The 20,368-nt window shown below is 43.4% G+C and overlaps 1 protein-coding gene across 3 annotated transcripts in view; it reads left to right on the top strand.

Moving 5' to 3' along the window:
- Positions 1-4,681: 4,681 nt before the first annotated feature.
- The window catches only part of acp2 (acid phosphatase 2, lysosomal), a 121,056-nt gene continuing 105,369 nt past the window's right edge, over positions 4,682-20,368 (top strand). For all 3 annotated transcript variants that reach the window (XM_043706324.1, XM_043706322.1, XM_043706323.1), the window contains exon 1: positions 4,682-4,826. In XM_043706324.1, the coding sequence (XP_043562259.1) occupies positions 4,725-4,826 (102 nt within the window). In that variant the 5' untranslated portion in view covers positions 4,682-4,724. The remainder of the gene's footprint in view (positions 4,827-20,368) is intronic.

The raw sequence follows: 20,368 nt of genomic DNA on the forward strand, positions 1-20,368 counted from the left end.
GCATGGTATTGGGGGCAAAGTACTAACTTGGATTGAAAGTTGGTTGGTTGATAGGAAACAAAGGGTAGTGATAAACGGCTCCATTTCGGAATGGCAGGCAGTGACCAGTGGGGTACCGCAGGGATCCGTGCCGGGACCGCAGCTTTTTACAATATATGTTAATGATATAGAAGATGTCTTGAAGCTAAAAATGGGAGAACGCTTGCCAATAATGAAAGGTTAAACGGTAAATGGAACAGCATCTGAAGAAAGTAAATGGTTCATTTTATCAGCTGACATGGCACTGGGAGGGGAAATCAATGTTCATCAATTGAATGTGATTACGATTGAGCAAGCTAGGGGTGGGTCATTAAGAAGATGTGGCCACAAAAGCCAGAGAAAGATATCAAGTTCAGGGAAGATTAGGGCTTTCAAATTAACGTCTGGTTCTTTTTTAAGTATTATAATTGAATCTTGATCCACCATCCTTTCATTTCGTGAATTTCACATGTAAAATCTTGTGGATTATTTTGCCAAATAACTTAAATCTTTATCCTTTGGTTACCTAGTATATCGAGGAGAAAGTGAGGTCTGCAGATGCTGGAGATCAAAGTTGAAACTTTTGGTTACCTAGTATATCAGCATTCTATTAAAATCTTTCATGATTTTGAACAGTTCAATTAAATCTCAACTTAACCTTCTCTATTCAAATAACAATCTCATCTTCTCCAACTAATCAGAGTTCCACAACCTGGTTTTTATTAATGTATGTCATATCCAGGCACAATATCCCTATACATACATTAGGCTTTACAACTGTGCAGTAGTCACACTGACATTACATCTGTTTGCCACATCTCTGAATGGCAGTGTGGCTGACAGTGCAGGTAAATGGCCTTTAAGAACACACCTAAAACCTTTTTGTTAAAGTGACAGAGAGCCTTTACAAAGACATGTTATGATGGAAAATGTTGACAACAAAGTTTTTCTTCCATTCAGGGGATGGTGGTAAACTACATTCTCGAACTACTTGTAGTTCTTATAGAGTCATAGAGATGTACAGCATGAAACAGCCCCTTTGGTCCAACTCCTCCATGCCAACTAAATATCCTAAATTAAATTACCCATTTGCCAGCATTTGGCCCATCTCCCTCTAAATCCTTCCTATTTATTAACACAGTATTCCAAAAGTAGCCGAACCAATGTCCTGTACAGCTGTAACATGACCTCCCAACTCCTGTACTCAATGCACAGACCAATAAAGGCAAGCATGCCAAATGCCTCCTTCACTGTCCTATCCACCTGCGACTCCACTTTCAAGGAACTCTGAAGCTAGGCTCCAAGGGCTCTTTATTTGGCAACTGTCCCCAGGACCTTAACATTATAAGTTCTGCCCTGATTTGCCCTACCAAGATCCAGCACTTCACAGTTATCTAGATTAAACTCCATCTGCCACTCCTCAGCCCATCTCATCTGAGATAATCTTCTTCACTGTCCAGTACACCACCAATTTTGGTGTCATCTGCAAATTTACTAACCATACTTCCTATAGTCACATTATATAAGTGACAAAAAACAGTGGCCCTAGCACTGATCCCCTTTGTGGTGTTCAGATACCTACATTGCTAATAGAGAGGGAGTTCTGTAGTCTTGATTCAGAAACAGTGAAGGAACGGCGATATATTTCCAAGTAAAGACAATGCATCGTTTGGAGCGGAATGTACATGTGCTGGTGTTGCTATTTATCTGCTGCCTTTTTCCTTGAGAGAAAAACCACACATGTATCATTTTTATCTGCAAGTGTGCATGTAGCCGTCATGTTATAAGCAGCATCCATGTATGTGGCCCTGGTTAAAATTCATAATTATGCAAATGAGAGCAGTATTGTGCACGTAGCATCTTACAACAATGCTGTTTTCAAACATGGTCAAAATAATTCTTTTGGTGTCATGTCTAATGTGCAAAGGGTGTCTCCTGGATTTATTACTGTATCTTCTTAGTCATGAAGCAATACTCTGAGTTGCCTTCTGCCCAGAAAAGGGTGGGTACAAACTGATGACTTTGGCAATTCAGACATAACGATGCAGGCAATATTCATGTCCAATCCCAGGTCAGAGGATGAGACTGTAATGGATATGGACATTGCCAGGAGACTCCACCTCTTCAACCTTCTGAACCTGCCAAATAGAAATTCTAGTTGAAGGACTCATCCCTCAATCTTCAATTTGCAATCTTTCAAGGAATCTCATAGACTCTTGATCACTGTGCTTCTTTCAATTGTTGTGCAGCATCTATATAAGGCGATGTAGGCCAATAGGATTTACTCATTGCTCAAAGGAGCACTCACTGAGAATTTCATTATATACTCACAAAGCTTCCAAATATTCATCAATGGATGGAAGGGGTGGTGGTGTGACCATTTGGGGAATCATAGGATAATTTCAGGATAGAATTAGTCTGTTTGGCTGATTAGATCTGTGCCAACTTTCTGCAACAGACATTCAGCTAATTCCACATCCCACAACAATTCCCCCAGAGTTTTGTCTCTTCAGATAATGATCCAATTCAATTTTGAAAACCTAGACTGACGTTGCCTCCTCCAGTGAGGTCCAGATCCTAACCATTTGCTGTGTGAAATAGTTTTTCATCATATTATCTCAGCTCCCTGTACCCTCTTAATTCTGTGTTCTCTGGTTGTCAATCCTTCCATTAACAGGAGTGGCTTCTATCAACTCTGACCAGACCCCTCTTGACTTTGTGATTTGGAGGTGCCGGTGTTGGACTGGGGTGTACAAAGTTAAAAATCACACAACACCAGGTTATAATCCAACAGGTTTAATTGGAAGCACACTAGCTTTCGGAGTGCCGCTCCATCATCAGGTGGTTGTCAACCACTTGAAGGAGTCACGCTCCAAAGGTTAGTGCTTCCAATTAAACCTGTTGGACTATAACCTCTTGACTTTGGAAGCCTTGACCAGTTCTCCCCCTAATCTCTCAAAGAGCTGTCTAGTTTTACTAATTTGTCTTTGTAACAGAAATCTTTCATCCCTGGAAACTTTTCCAGTCATTTGCTTTTGCACCGTAACCATTGTTTTGTATCTTTTACTTTATATTACCTCTCCGTGTTCTTCTATTTTTCACTTCTCTGCATCCTCAATCCGCAGATCTATGATGTGAATTGTATTAATTTTAAGCAAGGTCTACAGCTGGAGGATAATGATCAGATGAGGAGGTAGTTTTTTTTCTTTTAAGAGAGTCACGCGTCCTTGGAAATCTCTTCCTGAAAATGTGGTGGCAGCAAGTCATGATTTTTAAATCAGAGTCATTCAGCATGGAAAAGGACCCTTCAGTCCAACCACTCCATGCTGAATGTAACCCCAAACTAAACTAGTCCCACCTACCTACTCCTGACGCCTTTCCTATTCATGTACTTATCCAAATGTCTTTTAAATGTTGTCATTGTACCCACATCCTTAGGAGGTTCATTCCACACACAAAAATTTCCCACTATGTCTTTTTTTAAATCTCTCTCCTTTCACCTTAAAATGTGCCCCTTTGTCTTTACGACATTTAATCCTCAGGAAAAGACCCCTACCATTAACCCTCTCTACTATACCCCTCTGATTTTATAAACTTCTTTACCCCTCAATCTCTTACGCTTGAGTGTAAAAAGTACCAACCTATCCTTATAACACAAACCGTCCAGTCCCAGCAACATCCTTGTGAATGTTTTCCGAACCCTCTCCAGTTGAATAATATCTTTCCTATAACAGAGTGAGAGACAGCTATTAATCCAACAAATGATGGATTAAAAGGTTATTGGGACTGGGGGGAGTGCATAGCAACCTTATTGATTGTTGGAGCATACATTCGAGCCCGGGTGTCCCTGGAGAAGGGGCACGTGGTGACTACAAACATCCTTGAGCTATTCAGGGAGAGGTGAACACCGCAGGGAGTGGAGTGTATTATTGCCCCTTCCAACTCTATTTTGATTTAATCCCCATCCTCCCCTTCACTGTTTGATCATGCAACATTGCCCTTAGCGATGACATCACCGCAGGAAATGACATCACAAACCCAAAGAAACCCAAATATCTCAATATAAGCAGGAATCATCAGCAGGGCTTTGCCCTGAGGCCCACCGAAGATGTTACCTAGTAGGGTGACGAAACGTCTGGAAATGAACCTTCCAGCTCAGCGAGCAAACCTACATCCAGAGGGCACTGCTTGTCACTGGCCACTCTGGTGTTTCCTTTCTCCCTGGTGGTGGAATATATCAATAAAGACTTAAACACATGTAAAAAATTGAATACTGGAGCAGGTTTGAGAAGCCCCAGTGCAGCACTCCTCATTCAAAAGTGATGAAAATTATTTCACCATAAATAATACTGATATTTTGTGAGAGTTAGGAGATTTGCTGCAGTGGCTGATAGCATTATCAAATGCTTCAAACGGAAAAAACAAATATCCCACACCCAAACAGCCTGCAAGGGGCGAGGCGTCAGCATCACCTTCCCGCCAACGGTTGCTAGGGGCGGGGTTTCGCCTCGGCCATCCGGTTGCTAGGGACCGGTGTCCGGCTCGGCCATCCGGTTGCTAGGGGCGGGGTTTCGGCCGGGCCCTCCGGTTGCTAGGGGCGGGGTTTCGGCCGGGCCCTCCGGTTGCTAGGGGCGGGGTGTCCGGTCTCACGGCCCCGCCTCCTCCGTGCCCAGCTGATGGTTTGACGCTCCCGCCGTCAGGGCTCCATGGCGCCGATCCTCTGCTCCCGGGTTGTGCTGCTGCTTGTCCTGGTGTCGCTGGGCCTGGTGAGGGCGGCGGAGGGAAGGAGGCTGCACTTTGTCAACCTGGTGAGTGAGTGAGTGGGAGTGTGAGGGAGGGAGGGAGGGAGGGAGGGAGTGAGTATAGAATGATGTGGACCCACTGGGGTTGGCTGGGAGGCATGAGGGATAAGAGGGTCCAGGGAGATGGATGAAGGTGAGGGAGGGTGACCAAAGACGGAGAGGAGGGAGGCATTGGGGGATAAAGGAGGATAGGGAGAGAGGTAGAGGAGCTAGCTAGAACACCCTGCACACCATGTGACTTCACTTTCTCCATTAATCTACAATGAGGAACCTTATTCCTGAAGAAGGGCCTGTGCCCGAAACGTCGAATCTCCTGTTCCCTGGATGCTGCCTGACCTGCTGTGCTGTTCCAGCAATAAAGTTTCAACTCATTTAGCCAACTATCCAGTTTCTGCACAGTATGGATCCTATGATTTGAGGAGCCCTAACTAAACTGGAATCAATGGGTATTGGGGGCAAACTGCCTTGTGCTTGGAATCCAACCTTATATATATATATATATATATAGAAACACGATTATTTGATGGTTGATCATCTCAGCTCCAGCACATCACTGCCAGAGATCCCCAGGGTAGTGTCCAAGGCCCAATAACCTTCAGGTGCTTCATCATTGACCTTCCCGCTACTGTCAGATCAGAAGTGGAGATGTTTGTGCAATAATCAGCAATGTTCAGCAACATTCGCCAGTCCTCAAACGCTGAAGCAATTCATGTTTAAATGCAACAGGACCTGGACGATAGCCAGGCTTGGGCTGACAAGTGCCAAGTAACATTCACACCACGCAATTGCCTGGCTATGACCATTACCAATAAGAGGAGAAAGTGAGGACTGCAGATGCTGGAGATCAGAGCTGAAAATGTGTTGCTGGAAAAGCGCAGCAGGTCAGGCAGCATCCAAGGAACAGGAGAATCGACGTTTCGGGCATAAGCCTGAAGAAGGGCTTATGCCTGAAACGTCGATTCTCCTGTTCCTTGGATGCTGCCTGACCTGCTGCGCCTTTCCAGCAACACATCACCAATAAGAGACAATCTAACCACCACTGCCCCTTGAAATTCAATGGAATCCCCAACTATCAACGTCCTAGGGGTTATCATTGACCAGGAACTTAAATGAACTCACCAAATAAACAGCGGCTACAAGAGCAGGTCAGAGGCTAGGTATACTGTGGCAGCTAACTCGTGTCCTTACTCCCCAAAGCCAGTCTACCATTTACAACAAGTAAGTCAGGAGTATTCCTCAACTTGCCTGAATGGGTGCAGCCCCAATAACACTCAAGAAGTTTGACACCATCAGGGATAAAGCAGTCTGCTTGTTTAGCATGACATCCATTCCCTTCACTACCAAAGCTCAGTAGAAGCAGAGTATACTGTCTTAACAGAAATTTACTGAAGATCCTCAGACAACCCTTCCAAATCCATGACCACTTCCATCCAGAAGGACAAGGACTACAGATATATGGGAACACCACCACCTGCAAGTTCTCTTCCAAGCCACTCGCCATCCTGACTTGTAAATATATTACCAGTCCTTCACTGACATTGGGTCAAAATCCTGGAATTCCGTCCCTGATGGCATTGTGAGTCAACCCATAGCACCTCGATTGCAAAACTAGGAGCTGGCATAAAATACTGGCCAGCCAGTGATGCCCACATCCCACAAATGAATACATTTTAAAAAGGGAGATAGAGAAGGAGATGCAGAGGGAGGCTGGGAGGACAGGAGAGGTAGATGGGTGGGAGGAGGAATGGAGAGATAGACATGAGGAGGAGAGGAGAGATGCGAGGATGGAGGAAGAGGGAATGAGAAGGAGGTGAGGATGGACAGAAGGAGGTAAAGACGGAGGAGGGAGGAAGGAGAGGATGGTTAGGATGGAGGAGGAGGAGGGCGGTGGGGACAGGAGAAGAGGGGGGCGAAGATGGGGAGAGGAGAGGGAGGTGTGGGTTGAGGAGGAGGGGAGGAGAGAAGAGGATGATTTCAACAATTCAATTTTGAACAAGTTCAGCCATGTCCAACAGTAGCAAGGGCAAGGTTGGGCACTAATATGATCATTGAGTGAAGAGAGAACACAAGGTGGGGAAATCTCATTAAGAGGAGTGGCAGAATGTGAAACTCTCAAATGTGTTTCAACAAATAATTATGGATGAATGTAACATATTGTGAAATATTCAGAAGTTAAATTTAAATGTTAGAAATGTTAGAAACAGCTAGTCAGCTCTTGTGTCAGTGCGGTACAATGATGTTGGCTGGTAACGTCTGGCAGTGAGAGTCAATAAAACGTGGCACTGGAAATGGCACAGCAGGTCAGGCAGCATCCGAGGAGCAAGAGAGTTGACGTTTCGGGAAGAACCCTTCTTCAGGACTCCATGTTTTAACTGTACCAGAAAAGCTTGACTGGGGAGCAGCAAGTTACGAAGCACAAATCTTCAGTGCTGTTGCTGGAAGGTTGTCAGTGCCCATTGTCTTTGTAGCTTCCAGTGCCTGCAGTTGTTCTTTAATATCTCATGGAGTGATTCGAATTAATTGAAGACTGCAGGGGGCCAAGGTGGATCATGGTAGTCATGGCTGAAGATTGTCACAAATGCTTCAGGCTTGTCTTTTGTTCTGATGTGTCGGGCTGTCCCATCACGGAGGATGGGGACATTCATGGAGCCACCTCGTCCAATCATGTTGTTTAGTTGTCCACCAACATTCACAACTAAATGTGGCAGGATTGCAGCACTCAGTCATTGGGTCATACAGCACAATCTGCTCCATCGGCCGTGGGATTGCTTAGCTCTGTCCATTGCTTGCTGTTTGGATGTTTGTTTGGTAAGTTGGTTCACCAGGTTGGTGCTTAATTTTTTGGCATGCCCTTCTGCAATTTTCATTGAGCCAGGGTTGATCCCCTGGCTTGATGATAATGGTAGAGTGGAGCCAAAAGGTTGTAGATTGTGTTGGATTATGATTCTGCTGCTGTTGATGATCCACATCACCTCACGAATATCCAATCTTGAGTTTCTAGCTCTATTTGAAGCCTGTTTCGTTTAACACAGTAATAATGCCACACCGCATGCTAGAGGTTATTCTCAGTGTGAAGGAGGGACTTTGACTCTGATCTCCTGCATTTGCAATCCTCACTTTCTCCTTGTGGAGACAGAGTGTGGTGCTGGAAAAGCACAGCCAGTCAGGCAGCATCTGAGGGACAGGAAAATAGACGTTTCTGGCATAAGCCCTTCATCAGGACACGTCAGAGTTACTGATGAAGGGCTTATGCCCGAAACATCGATTCCCCTGCTCCTCAAGTGCTGCCTGACTGCTGGGCACTTCCACCATCACACTCTTCGTCTTTGTCTCCATAAGGACTGTACAATAGAGACACTGTCGTATGGAAGGAGCAAGAGGGTAACTAGAGAAAGGGTTGGCCTACTCAAGGACAAAGGAGGAAAGTTTTGCGTGGAGTCGGGGACAATGGGTGAGATTCTTAATGAGTACTTTGTATCAGTATTCACCGAGGAGAGGGACATGACAGATGTTGGGGTTTAGATTAGATTACTTACAGTGTGGAAACAGGCCCTTCGGCCCAACAAGTCCACACCGACCCGCCGAAGCGTAACCCACCCAATTCCCCTATATTTACCCCTTCATCTAACACTACGGGCAATTTAGCGTGGCCAATTTGCCTAACCTGCACATTTTTTGGATTGTGGGAGGAAACCGGAGCACCCGGAGGAAACCCACGCAGACACGGGGAGAACGTGCAAACTCCACACAGTCAGTCGCCTGAGGCGGGAATTGAACCCGGGTCTCTGGCGCTGTGAGGCAACAGTGCTAACCACTGTGCCACCGTGCCGCCCAGATAGATGTTTGATTACTCCAGGTCAAGTCAGCATAAAGAGGGAGGAAGTGTTGGGTATTCTAAAAGGCATTAAGATGGACAAGTCACCAGGTCTGGATGGAATCTAGAGTTTAGGTCAGAGTGGTGCTGGAAAAGCACAACAGGTCAGGCAGCATCCAAGGAGCAGGAAAATCGATGTTTCGGGCAAAAGCCCTTGATCAGGAATGCTGTGCTTTTCCAGCACTACTCTGATCTAAATTCTGGTTTCCAGCATCTGCAGTCCTCACTTTTGCCTGGATGGGACCTATCCCAAGTTACTGAGGGAAGCGAGAGAGGAAATAGCTGGGGGCTTAACAGAATCTTTGCAGCATCCTTAAACACTGGTGAGATCCCAGAGGACTGGAGAATTGCTAATGTTGTCCCCTTGTTTAAGAAGGGTAGCAGGGATAATCCAGATAATTACAGACCTGTGAGCCTGACGTCAGTGGCAGGAAAGCTGCTGGAGAAGGTACTGAGGGATAGGATCTAATCCCATTTGGAAGAAAATGGGTTTATCAGTGATAAGCAACGCGGTTTTGTGCGGGGAAGGTCATATCTTACCAACTTAATAGAATTCTTTGAGGAAGTGACCAAGTTGATTGATGAGGGAAGGGCTGTAGATGTCATATACATGGAATTCAGTAAGGCGTTTGATAAGGTTCCCCATAGTAGGCTGATGGAGAAAGTGAAGTTACATGGAGTCCAGGGTGTACTAGCTAGATGGATAAAGAACTGGCTGGACAACAAGAGACAGAGAGTAGTAATGGAAGGGAGTTTCTCAAAATGGAGAACTGTGACCAGTGGTATTCCTCAGGGATCCGTGTTGGGACCGCTATTGTTTGTGATATACATAAAAGATCTGGAGAAAGGTTTAGGTGGTCTGATTAGCAAGTTTGCAGATGACACTAAGATTAGTGGAGTAGCAGATAGTGAAGGGGACTGTCAGAGAATGCAGCAGAATATAGGTAGATCGGAGAGTTGGGCGGAGAAATGGCAGATGGAGTTCAATCCAGCAAATGCGAGGTGATGCATTTTGGAAGATCTAATTCAAGAGTGAACTATATGGTAACTGGAAAAGTCCTGGGGAGAATTAGTGTACCGAGAGATCTGGGTGTTCAGGTCCATTGTTCCCTGAAGGTGGCAACGCAGGTCAGTAGAGTGGTCAAGAAGGCATATGGTATGCTTTCCTTCATCCGACAGGGTAGTAAGTACAAGAGTTGGTAGGTCATGTTATAGTTGTATAGGACATTGGTTTGGCCCCATTTGGAATACTGCATAGAGTTCTGGTCATCACATTACCAAAAGGATGTGGATTCTTTGGAGAGGGTGCAGAGGAGGTTCACCAGGATGTTGCTGGTATGGAGGGTGCTACTATGAAGAGAGGTTGAGTAGATTAAGATTATTTTCATCAGAAAGACATAGGTAGGGGGGGGGGGTGGAACTGATTGAGTCCACAAAACCATGAGGGGTATAGACAGGGTGGATAGCTCGAAGCTTTTACCCAGAGTGGGGGACTCAATTACTAGGCGTTAGGAGTTCAAGATGAGAGGAGAAAGGTTGAAGGGAGCTATGCATGGAAGGTTCTCTACGCAGATGGTGGTAGGGGCCTGGAACGCGTTGCCAGCGGAGGTGGTAGAGGCAGGAACGATAGCATCATTTAAGATGTATCTAGACAGATACATGAATGGGCAGGGAGCAGAGGGATACAGATCCTTAGAGAATAGGTGACAGGTTTAGATAGAGGATCTAGATCGACACAGGCTTGGAGGGCCGGAGAGCCTGTGTTCTTGTGCTGTAATGTTCTTTGTTCTTGACTGTACTGTCCCTCTTGTGATTCCCTCATCACCTGTCACAGATCCAGTCTAGTATCAATTTTAGGAGCTGACTGGTTCAATGAGTAATGCAACTGCTGAGCCGCTCTTGGTGGTGGACATTGAAATCCCCATCCAAAATACATTTGATGCCCTTGCCACCCTCTGCTTCCTCCAAGTGTTGTTCAGCATCAAGGGGCGCTGACTCATCAGCCAAAGGGAGACGGAATGTGGCAATTCAGAGGCACTTTCCTTGCCCATGTTTGACTTGTGTCCAGTCTGAAGGGTCCAGAGTCAATGTTGAAGGCTCCCAGCCACTATCTCTGCTGTAAGGTCTGATTCCATGAGTATGACAGTGTCAGGCTGTGGCTCGGCTAGTCTCGATGTGACACTAACTCCTCGATGTAAGTAAGGAGGACTTTGCAGGGTCAACAGGGCTGTGTTTACTACTATCACTCTGATGCCTTGTTCAATGTTACTGTCTATCTCACTTAATTTCTTTATTTACATTTGTTGGAATGATACCTGGCTTTTTGCAAGGCAGGTAAGAGTCAAGCACATTGCAATGGATTTGGAGTCATTTGTCGACAAGATGAGGGAAGGACACGTGATGGATCAGATGCGTTTTTACCACTATCTATATTTGACTTGCTTTAATTCAGATTTTATTGAATTTAAAATTCACCATGTGTTGTGGTGAGATTTGAAACAATGCTGCACAGCATTTGTCTAGGCATCTCGTTCGCTTTTCCAATGACAATTCCACTACATTGCTGCCTAACCCCTCCCTTCTACAAGTGGAAACAGCTTCTGTCTGTATTCTTTCAAAACCAGCCATGATTGTGAATAGTCCTACCCTATCTCCTCAGAACCTGCTTCACTCCAAGGAGAACATTCTCCATTTTAGTTTTTCTGACCTAACTAAAAGATCTCCTCTTTGCTTTCACATTGTGACTCTTCTCTGTGTCCCTCCTCAGATTTCGCCATCCTAAAGAGCAGTGGTCAGAATTGGGATCAATATTCCAACTGAGGTCTTTGATAGTGTTTTGTAATGTCTCCTTCTGTCTTAAATCAGAAGCAAAGACTATAAAATAAATTATGAGGATGGGTATTTGAAGTGGAAATGAGTTGAGATGATGCTGATCAGGAGAGAAGGCTAAATTGAAAAACCAGAATACTGAGGTAGAAAATGTTACAACTACTCAGGGTAAAATCTGTAAAAAGCAGTCAAATGACCTTTCAGCAGAACACAGCCCAATTCAAATAAATGGGCTGTTATTGCAATGGTTGTGAGATCGCAATTTGTCTGTATACTAGGGAGAACCTTCCTGCTCTTTGTTTCAAATGGTGTGCAGAATGATTTCAGACTGGGCCTTGGTTTAACATTCGTGACTTCTCAATTTCCAATTTTTCTTGTCATTTTACTGAATGGCCTGGACTGTTTCCCAGCTGTATAATCAGAATTTCACTGTGCTTGGAGGAAGCCCAAAACTCTGACTGCAGCCAGATGCAGGGAACGTTTAACTCTACGTCGTGCTTTGTTACCATTATTTCTCTGAAGATCATATTACCTTTCCCCTAAAATTGATCTCACACTTAGGCTGCATATTATATATGTTCACGTGTCACTGTTTCTTCCTTGGAATCATTAAGGATGTGTCATAGGATATGCAGTTGATCATGTTTGGGATTGACTCCTTTCTGTAGAAAAGGATTGAGTTCTTTCTATTTGCCTACAGAGTAAAACTGGCCAAATCTCTGTTCCCCTGCTGAGCCTACATCAGGGCAGAGGGTTGGTAACTCTTGTCTTGAAAAGACGTTTTCTACCTGTAAGATGGTCAGATCATATCTTCTGATACATTTCATTCAAGATCAGCACTGTGAAAGCTCTCCTTTGAGGCAAACCATTCTGAAAACTGTAAAGCTTTAATCTATTAAATACTTCACCACTCACCGTAAGCAATAGAATATGTCACTGGTAGACTGCGTGTCATCAGTCTGTTTTGTGTGAAAGAAGTTTGTTTTTACCTATTCTAGGCATATTCTAAATCATTAAGTTATCAACAAAATCCTGAGTTGAAAACTAAGTGTTATTTAATTTTGGCTAAGTTTGACAAAATAATGCACTCCATCTATCTGAGGCCAGGCTAATATACAGAAAGCTTGGTTGCAAATAGTGCTTTTACAGATTTTACTTTTACTCTATCTCTAATTTGCCATCCCTGGACTCCCTTGTGCCATGTTTATAGTTTCTGGAATGGATTTGATACTTTAAACTTGAAGTGAAGGATTCAAGAAGTGTGGTTGTGTTTTGTTGTAGTTGAATATTTCAGAGGTTGGCTTCCAGATGAACCTTTGAAATGTTAAGTACTGTGACTTAGAGCTAATTGAGTCTTGTCCAATGACAGTTCTTCTGGCTCCTGATTAATAAGGATACAGTTGCACCTTGTGTCTTTCATTGTGTCTCACACCTGCACACACACAACATGGGTGTTGGGGAAAAGTAAGCACCACCGCAGTAGGGGAAAAAAAAATATAAAAAAATAATAAAGAAGAACAGGAAAAAAAATAAGGATACAGTCTTTGAAACAGGTTTGACCGCACGACTAAAGGATGGGCGGAAGGGTAAACAATATCACCAGGGAAAATGTGCTCATAAACTAATAGGTCTAAAGACCAATAAGTCACTTGGACCTGATGGATTGTATTCTAGGATATCTCAAATTGTAGCTGCAGAGATAATGGATGCACTGGTAGTAATCTTCCAAAATCCTTAGATCCTGGAAAAAGTCCCAAAGATTTGGAAAACTGCAAATGAACAGAAAGGAGAGGGGGGAAAAAGAAGCTAACAAGAGACCTGTTGGCTGAACAGCTTAGAAACTGCTAAAGTATTGTCAAGGGTATGATCGAACATTTAGAAATAGAACATATATTAAGCAGAGTCAGCGTGGCTTCGTGAAGCAAAACATCACGTCTGACAAATGTATTAGAATTTTTTCAGGAGGTAACAAGCAGATAAAGGGGAACTGTAGATGTAAAAGGTGTTCGGTAATGTACTAAACATAATGCTACTTAATGAGACAAGAGCCCATGCTATTGGGGATAGAAGATTGGCTAAGTAATAAGGAGACAGAATTGAGATTTCAGAATGGCAACTTGTAAGTAGCGCTATATGGATTAGTGAGGGAGCCACAGTTGTCTATTAATATGTATATGGATGAAGAAAGTGAATTTGCTATCAGCATGTTTATAGATCTCACAAATCTACATAGAAGGCAAGTGGTGCGAATGACAAAGTATCTACAGAAGGATGTAGAAAGGTTAAATGAATGGACAAAAACTTGGCAATTGAAATATACACCTGAAAATGTGAGATTATTGACTTTGGCAGGAAGCAGACTGTAGAAATCCATGGCAAAGAAACATTTTGGAGTCACTGTGCATAAAAATGCTCGCATCCCAGTTCAGCAGCTAATGGGGAAGGCAAGTGGAATGTTGACCTTTATTTCAAAGGCAATAGAGAATTAAAATAAAGAGGTTTTCCTAAAACTATACACAGAACTAGTTAGACCAAAGCTCCGTACCTAATAAGAGATGTACTGGCAAAGGAGACAGTCCAGAAAGGTTCACTAGGTTGATCTCAGTAATGAATGGATTGTCTTCTGAGGAGACAACAAGTAAGTTGAGCTGATGCTCATTGGAGTTTAGAAGAATGAGAAAAGACCTTAGTGAGACTATAAGATTCTTCGGGGGCTTGATGTGGTAGAGGCACAAAGGTTGTTTATCTTGGAGGAAGGGTCTAGGACCAGAGGGCATAATCTCAGAGAAACACGTTGCCCATAAAACGTGGATGGATTTCTTCTCTGAGAGGAGAGTGCACCTTCCTATGGAGGGGTGTTGAGGCTTGATTGTTAAGTATGCTCAAGGTTGAGATAGACTCAGACTCAGATTTTGAATCATGGAGGGAATTGAATGGTGGAGCAGACTTGATGGACCTACTTCTGTTCCTACATCTTATGGTCTTACCGCAATATGTGTAGCATTCATAGCAAAGTAAACAAAAGGATAGAGCTCATTGAAATAAATAGATTCATTCTGATAGCAATTATGGAGCCATGACTTAAGTATAATAAAGTTGGAGGTGGGGATGAATGTGGTTCTGAATATTGAACAGACTATAATATTCAAGGAAACTAGGAAACCAGGTAAGGGTGGAGGGGTAACACTCCTAATCGAGCCAGGTATTTGTGCAGTAGTGGAGTACGATTTTAGTTCGGGACATTAGGATATAGTATAGGTTTGGATGGAGATGAGTAATAATGAAAAGCTGTCTCAAATGCGAGTGATCAATGGATCTTTTAAATGTCTCACCTTGACATTACTGTGTATACAAGAAGAAATAATGAGTGCTTGTGATTATAGGGAGGCAGTATTCATGGATGACTTTAATCCAGATATCAACTAGAAAAGAAAATCAGGTTGCGGTAGTATCTTGGATAAGGAGATCAGAGTGTGGGTTTGGAGAGAGTTTGTAAGAGCAGCACATTTTGGAACCAACCAGAGAGCAGGTTATACCATACTAGGTATCCTGTATTGTGACAGGGTCGAATAATGACCTCAAAATTCCAGCAGCCCTAAGTAACAAGCACCAAAAAAGGGTTGAATTTTAGGCCCAGTTGAAATGGTGACCATAGGAGCATAAGAGTAAAAGTAGGCCATTTGGCCCCCTAAGCCTGCCTACCATTCAACAAAATCATGGCTGATCAGGCCCAGCTCTACTCTTGTGTCAGCTCAGCATTGCCATCAATTCTCGGATATTTGAAAACCTTTCTGCCATCTCTTTACATGCTTTCAATGATCCAGCCTCCACCGCTGCCTGGGTAGAGAATTCCAGACATGCACTACCCTCCAGGATAAGGAATTCTTTCTCAACTCTGTTTTAAATCTGCTTAAATACCCTTATTTTATAGCTATGTCTCCTTGTTCGAGATTTTCCCATCAGTGGAAATATCTTCTTAACATTTATTCTGTCATGGTCCCTCAGATTCCTGTGCGCTTCAATGAAATCACTTCTCAATCTTGTACATAGAACAGAGAAAAGTACAGTACAGAACAGGCCCACGATATTGTGCCGAGACTTAATCCGAATGTCAAATATAGTAACTTAACCTACTCACCCCTCAACTCACTGCTATCCATGTGCATGTCCAGCAGTGGCTTAAATGTCCCCAATGACTTCGCTTCCACCACCACAGCTGGCAATGCATTCACAACTCTCTGCGTGAAGAACCTACCTCTGATTTCTCCTTTATAACTTCCTCCTAATATCTTCAAACTATGACTTCTCATACCAGTCAATCCTGTCCTGGGAAAAAGTCTCTGGCTACTTACTCTATCTATTCCTCTCATTATTTTGTACACCTCGATCAGGTCTCTTCTCTTCTTCCTCTCCAGAGCTTATTCAACCTTTCTTCATAAGGCAAGCCCTCCAGTCCAGGCAGCATCCTGGTAAACCTTCTTTGCACCCTCTCAAAATGCTCTGTATCTTTCCTATAGTAGGGCAACCAGAACTGGACACAATATTCCAAGTCTGGTCTCACCAGGGACTTGTAGAGCTGCAGCAAAACCTCGCGGCTCTTAAACTCGATCCCCCTGTTAATGAAAGCCAAAACACTATATGCTTTCTTAACAACCCTATCCACTTAGAGCAGAGGCCCAAGAACAGTGCCCTGCGGGACCCCACTCAACACTGTCTTCCAGGCAGAATACTTTCCATCTACAACCACTCTCTGCCTTCTGTCAGCCAGCTAATTCTGAATCCAGATAGCCAAATCTCCCTGTATCCCGTACTTCCTGACTTTATGAATGAGTCTACCGTGGGGAACCCTATCAAATGCCTTGCTGAAATCCATATACACCACATCCACTGCTCGACCGTCGTCAACCCTGTCTTAACACCTCCTCAAAGAACTATACACTTTAATGAATAATGACCTAAGCGGTTTGTTGAGACTTGATAAGTCAACACCTTTATCCCAGGAATCAGCCTAGTGAATCACTTTTGAACTGCGTTCAATATCAGTATATCCTTTATTTAAAAACAACAGGTACCGAATCTATATACAGTACTCCAGGTGTAGTCTCAATAATACCTTGTACCCTTTGAACAAGACTTTTCAACTCCAACTAATGAAGGCCAAATTGCCATTGCCATCTTAATTGCTGAGCATGCAGGAGCAGCAACCTTTTGTGCATGAGACACAAAAACATCCAGATCACTACGATAGGCCTCCCAATAGCCAGCTGGCGATAGAGGAACAGATACGTAAGCAGATCATAGGAAGATGTAAAAAAACCAGGATTGTTGAAGTGGGTGATTTTTAACTTGTACAATATTAACTGGGACTCCTTTTAGTTCCACTGGCTTAGTTGAGGCAGAATTTGTGTGGTATGCCTCGAAGGGTTTGTTGAAACAATATGTAGCTACTCCAATTAGGGAAGGAGGTGTACTGGACCTTGTATTGGGGAATGAGCCTGGCCAAGTGATTGAAGTGTGATTGAAGCTTCAGTGCCGGTGTGTTTTGGGAACAGTAATCATAATTCTGTAAGTTTTTAAGATAGCTGTGATAGAATTAGACTGGTTCTTGGTTGCAAGTGCTATATTAGCGGAAGGCTAATTACAACAGTCTTCAAAAGGAACTGAACAAATTAGATACTGAGGAGGAGCAGGAAATGATGGATGTCTTGGAAAAACATGAAGATAGATAAATTCCCAGGGTCTGATGCGATTTATTCTAAGATACTGAGGGAGGCAAGTGAGGAGATTGTTGGGGCCTTGACAGAGATCTTTAGCCACAGGCAAGGTCCCAGAAGTCTGGAGAATATTCCATGTTGTTCCTTCCTTCCTTTAAGAAGGAAAGGCATAATCCAGGAAATTATAAGCCGGTGTTACGGACCAGACCAAACCCCCCTCAAAATATTTAAATAAAATGGCCTAGACCCTAACCTATGTTCAAGGTAAGCATAAGGTGTTGCATTCCACATGCAATTCAATTGGTCAAACTACTTAACGTTAAGCAAAACATAACTTTATTCATAGAACAAAAGAAAAAAAATGAAAAGATTGGCTTAGCTACAGCTTTATCAAAGTGCTTAACAAAATCATAGAGACAGAGACAGTAACTAATACTAATTTACTGTTCAAATGTAACATTCCAGAAACACATCCTTGGCAAAGGCAAATTCAGAAAAACAGATCGTCTCACATGTAGTAGTAGGAAAATGCCAAGAGAAAACTGAGTGTGTAGCAGGGAGAGATGTACAGCAGCTTCCAAACCTTGCTGAGACCTCAGCAACAACTGCTGAAAGCTAAAACTAGACATCCTCGTTCAGTGGGGGCTTGAGACTGCTATTCAGACTGCTTCAATGGTTCCAAATTTAAAAAAAAAACAAGATCTCACAAGTGGTTTACACCGAATTTTCAATAGACATCTCTGTACCTCTGCATTAAGACCTGCTTCAAACAGAACCAGGCCAAAATACACATCTTTAAGCCATAGTATCATCATAGCCGATGAGCCTTACATCAGTGATAGAGAAAGTATTGGAGAAGATTCTTAGGGACAGAATCTATTAGTATTTAGAGAATTTACTAGCATTTAGAGCTTATTTAGGATAGTCAGCATGGGTTTATGCAGAAGAGATCTTGTCTGTCAAACGTGATGAAGTTTTTGAGGAAGTGATGAACATGATTGATGAGGAAAGGGCAGTGGATGTTGTCAACATGGACTTCACTAAAGCCTTTGACAAGGCCCCTCCTGGTAGGCTGACCCAGAAAATTAGTGAGTTGGTCAGTTGGTTACAAAATTGGTTTGGTTATCGAGGTCAGAAGATGGTTGTTAAGGGGTGTTTTTGTGACTGGAGTCTGTGACCAGTGGTGTTTCACAGTGATCAGTGCTGCGACCTCCTGTTGTTTGAAATACAGTAAACCCTCTGTATTTGCTAAATCACATCGCGAATTCGCCTAGTCACGCCAAAAATAAGTAACAACAAAACTCAGCGTTCATGGTTAAAAATTGTATATCTGTGATATTTTTAACCATTTAAATCTTTTTTAATAAACTTAATTTTCGTGAGTTTCATCGTTCAGAGTGTTTCTCAGGAACGAAATCTGTGGATATGGAGAAATGATCCATATAAACTATTGAAAACAAAAAGTGCTGGAAATCACAGCGGGCCAGGTGGCATTCATGGAGAGAGAGCAAACTAATGTTTTGAGTCTAGATGACTCTTCATCAGAGCTGTCTTCATCATCTGCTCTGATGAAGAGTCATATGGACTCAAAACATTACTTTGCTATCTCTCCATGGATGCTGCCTGTAATTTCCAGCATTTTTTGTTTTCAGTACAGCTTCTAGCATCGGTTCTGGTAATTTGTTCCTACATTTGTATATTTAATGATTTGGTTGAAAATGCAGTTGGTCCGATTAGTAAGTTTGCAGACAACATGAAATTGGTGGAGTTGTGGACAGTGAGAAAGGTTGTCAGAGGATTAGATTAGATTAGATTACATTACATTACAGTCTGGAAACAGGCCCTTCGGCCCAACAAGTCCACACCGACCCGCCGAAGCGAACCCACCTATACCCCTACCCCTACATTTACCCCTTACCTAACACTACGGGCAATTTAGCATGGCCAATTCACCTGTCCCTGCACATCTTTGGACTGTGGGAGGAAACCGGAGCACCCGGAGGAAACCCACGCAGACACGGGGAGAACGTGCAAACTCCACACAGTCAGTCGCCTGAGGCGGGAATTGAACCCGGGTCTCTGGCGCTGCGAGGCAACAGTGCTAACCACAGGATACAGCTTATACATACATAAAGGGTATAGATCAGTTGGCAAGTTGGGTGGAGAAATGGTCGATAGCATTTAATCTGGATAACAAAATCTTTCCTATAGTAGGAAGACCAGAATTGAACACAGTATTCTAAAAGTGGTCTCACCAACGTCCTGTACAGCTGCAACATGACATCCCAGCTCCTCTACTCAATGCATTGATCAATGAATGCAAGCTTTCTGAAAATCCCAATACATTGCAATCACCAATTCTCCTTCATCTACTCTGCTTGTTATATTGTCAAACAATGCCGGGGAGTTTGTCAAACATAATTTCTCCTTCACAAAACCATGTTGACTCTTTGATTTTATTAAGCTTTCCTAAATCCATTGCTATTTCTTCCTTAATAATGAACTCTAGCATCTTCCCAACTGTATGTATTAAGGCCAATTGGCTTATTGTGTTCTGCTATTGTCCCTCCTTTCTTGAACAGTGGCATCACGTTATCAGTTTTCCAATCCAGTGGAATCATCTCCAGTTTAACAATGCCCTTCTTATAAAAGGAGGGCCAGAACTGCACACTGTACGTTGGTGAGGATCTTCTGGTGCACAATGTCAACATGATGTCCCAACGCATATGCTGAAAGGTATGAGCAATATAGGCAAGTGTGCTAAATGCCTTCATTACTGTCCAATCTACCTGTGATGCAAATTTGAAATATGTACCAGAACCTCTCGGTCTCTCTGTTTTACAAAATTACCCATGGGGAAAGCGAGGACTGCAGATGCTGGAGATCAGAGCTGGAACATGTGTTGTTGGAAAAGCGCAGCAGGTCAGGCAGCATCCAAGGAGCAGGAGAATCGTCGTTTCGGGCATAAGCCCTTCTTCAGGAATGAGGAGAATGTGGCAAGCAGGCTAAGGTAAAAGGTAGGGAGGAGGGACTTGGGGGAGGGGCGTTGGAAATGCGATAGGTGGAAGGAGGTTAAGGTGAGGGTGATAGGCCGGAGTGGGGGTGGGCGCGGAGAGGTCAGGAAGAAGATT

The sequence above is a fragment of the Chiloscyllium plagiosum genome, chromosome 16 (genome assembly GCF_004010195.1).
Source record: "Chiloscyllium plagiosum isolate BGI_BamShark_2017 chromosome 16, ASM401019v2, whole genome shotgun sequence".
NCBI lineage: Eukaryota > Metazoa > Chordata > Chondrichthyes > Orectolobiformes > Hemiscylliidae > Chiloscyllium > Chiloscyllium plagiosum.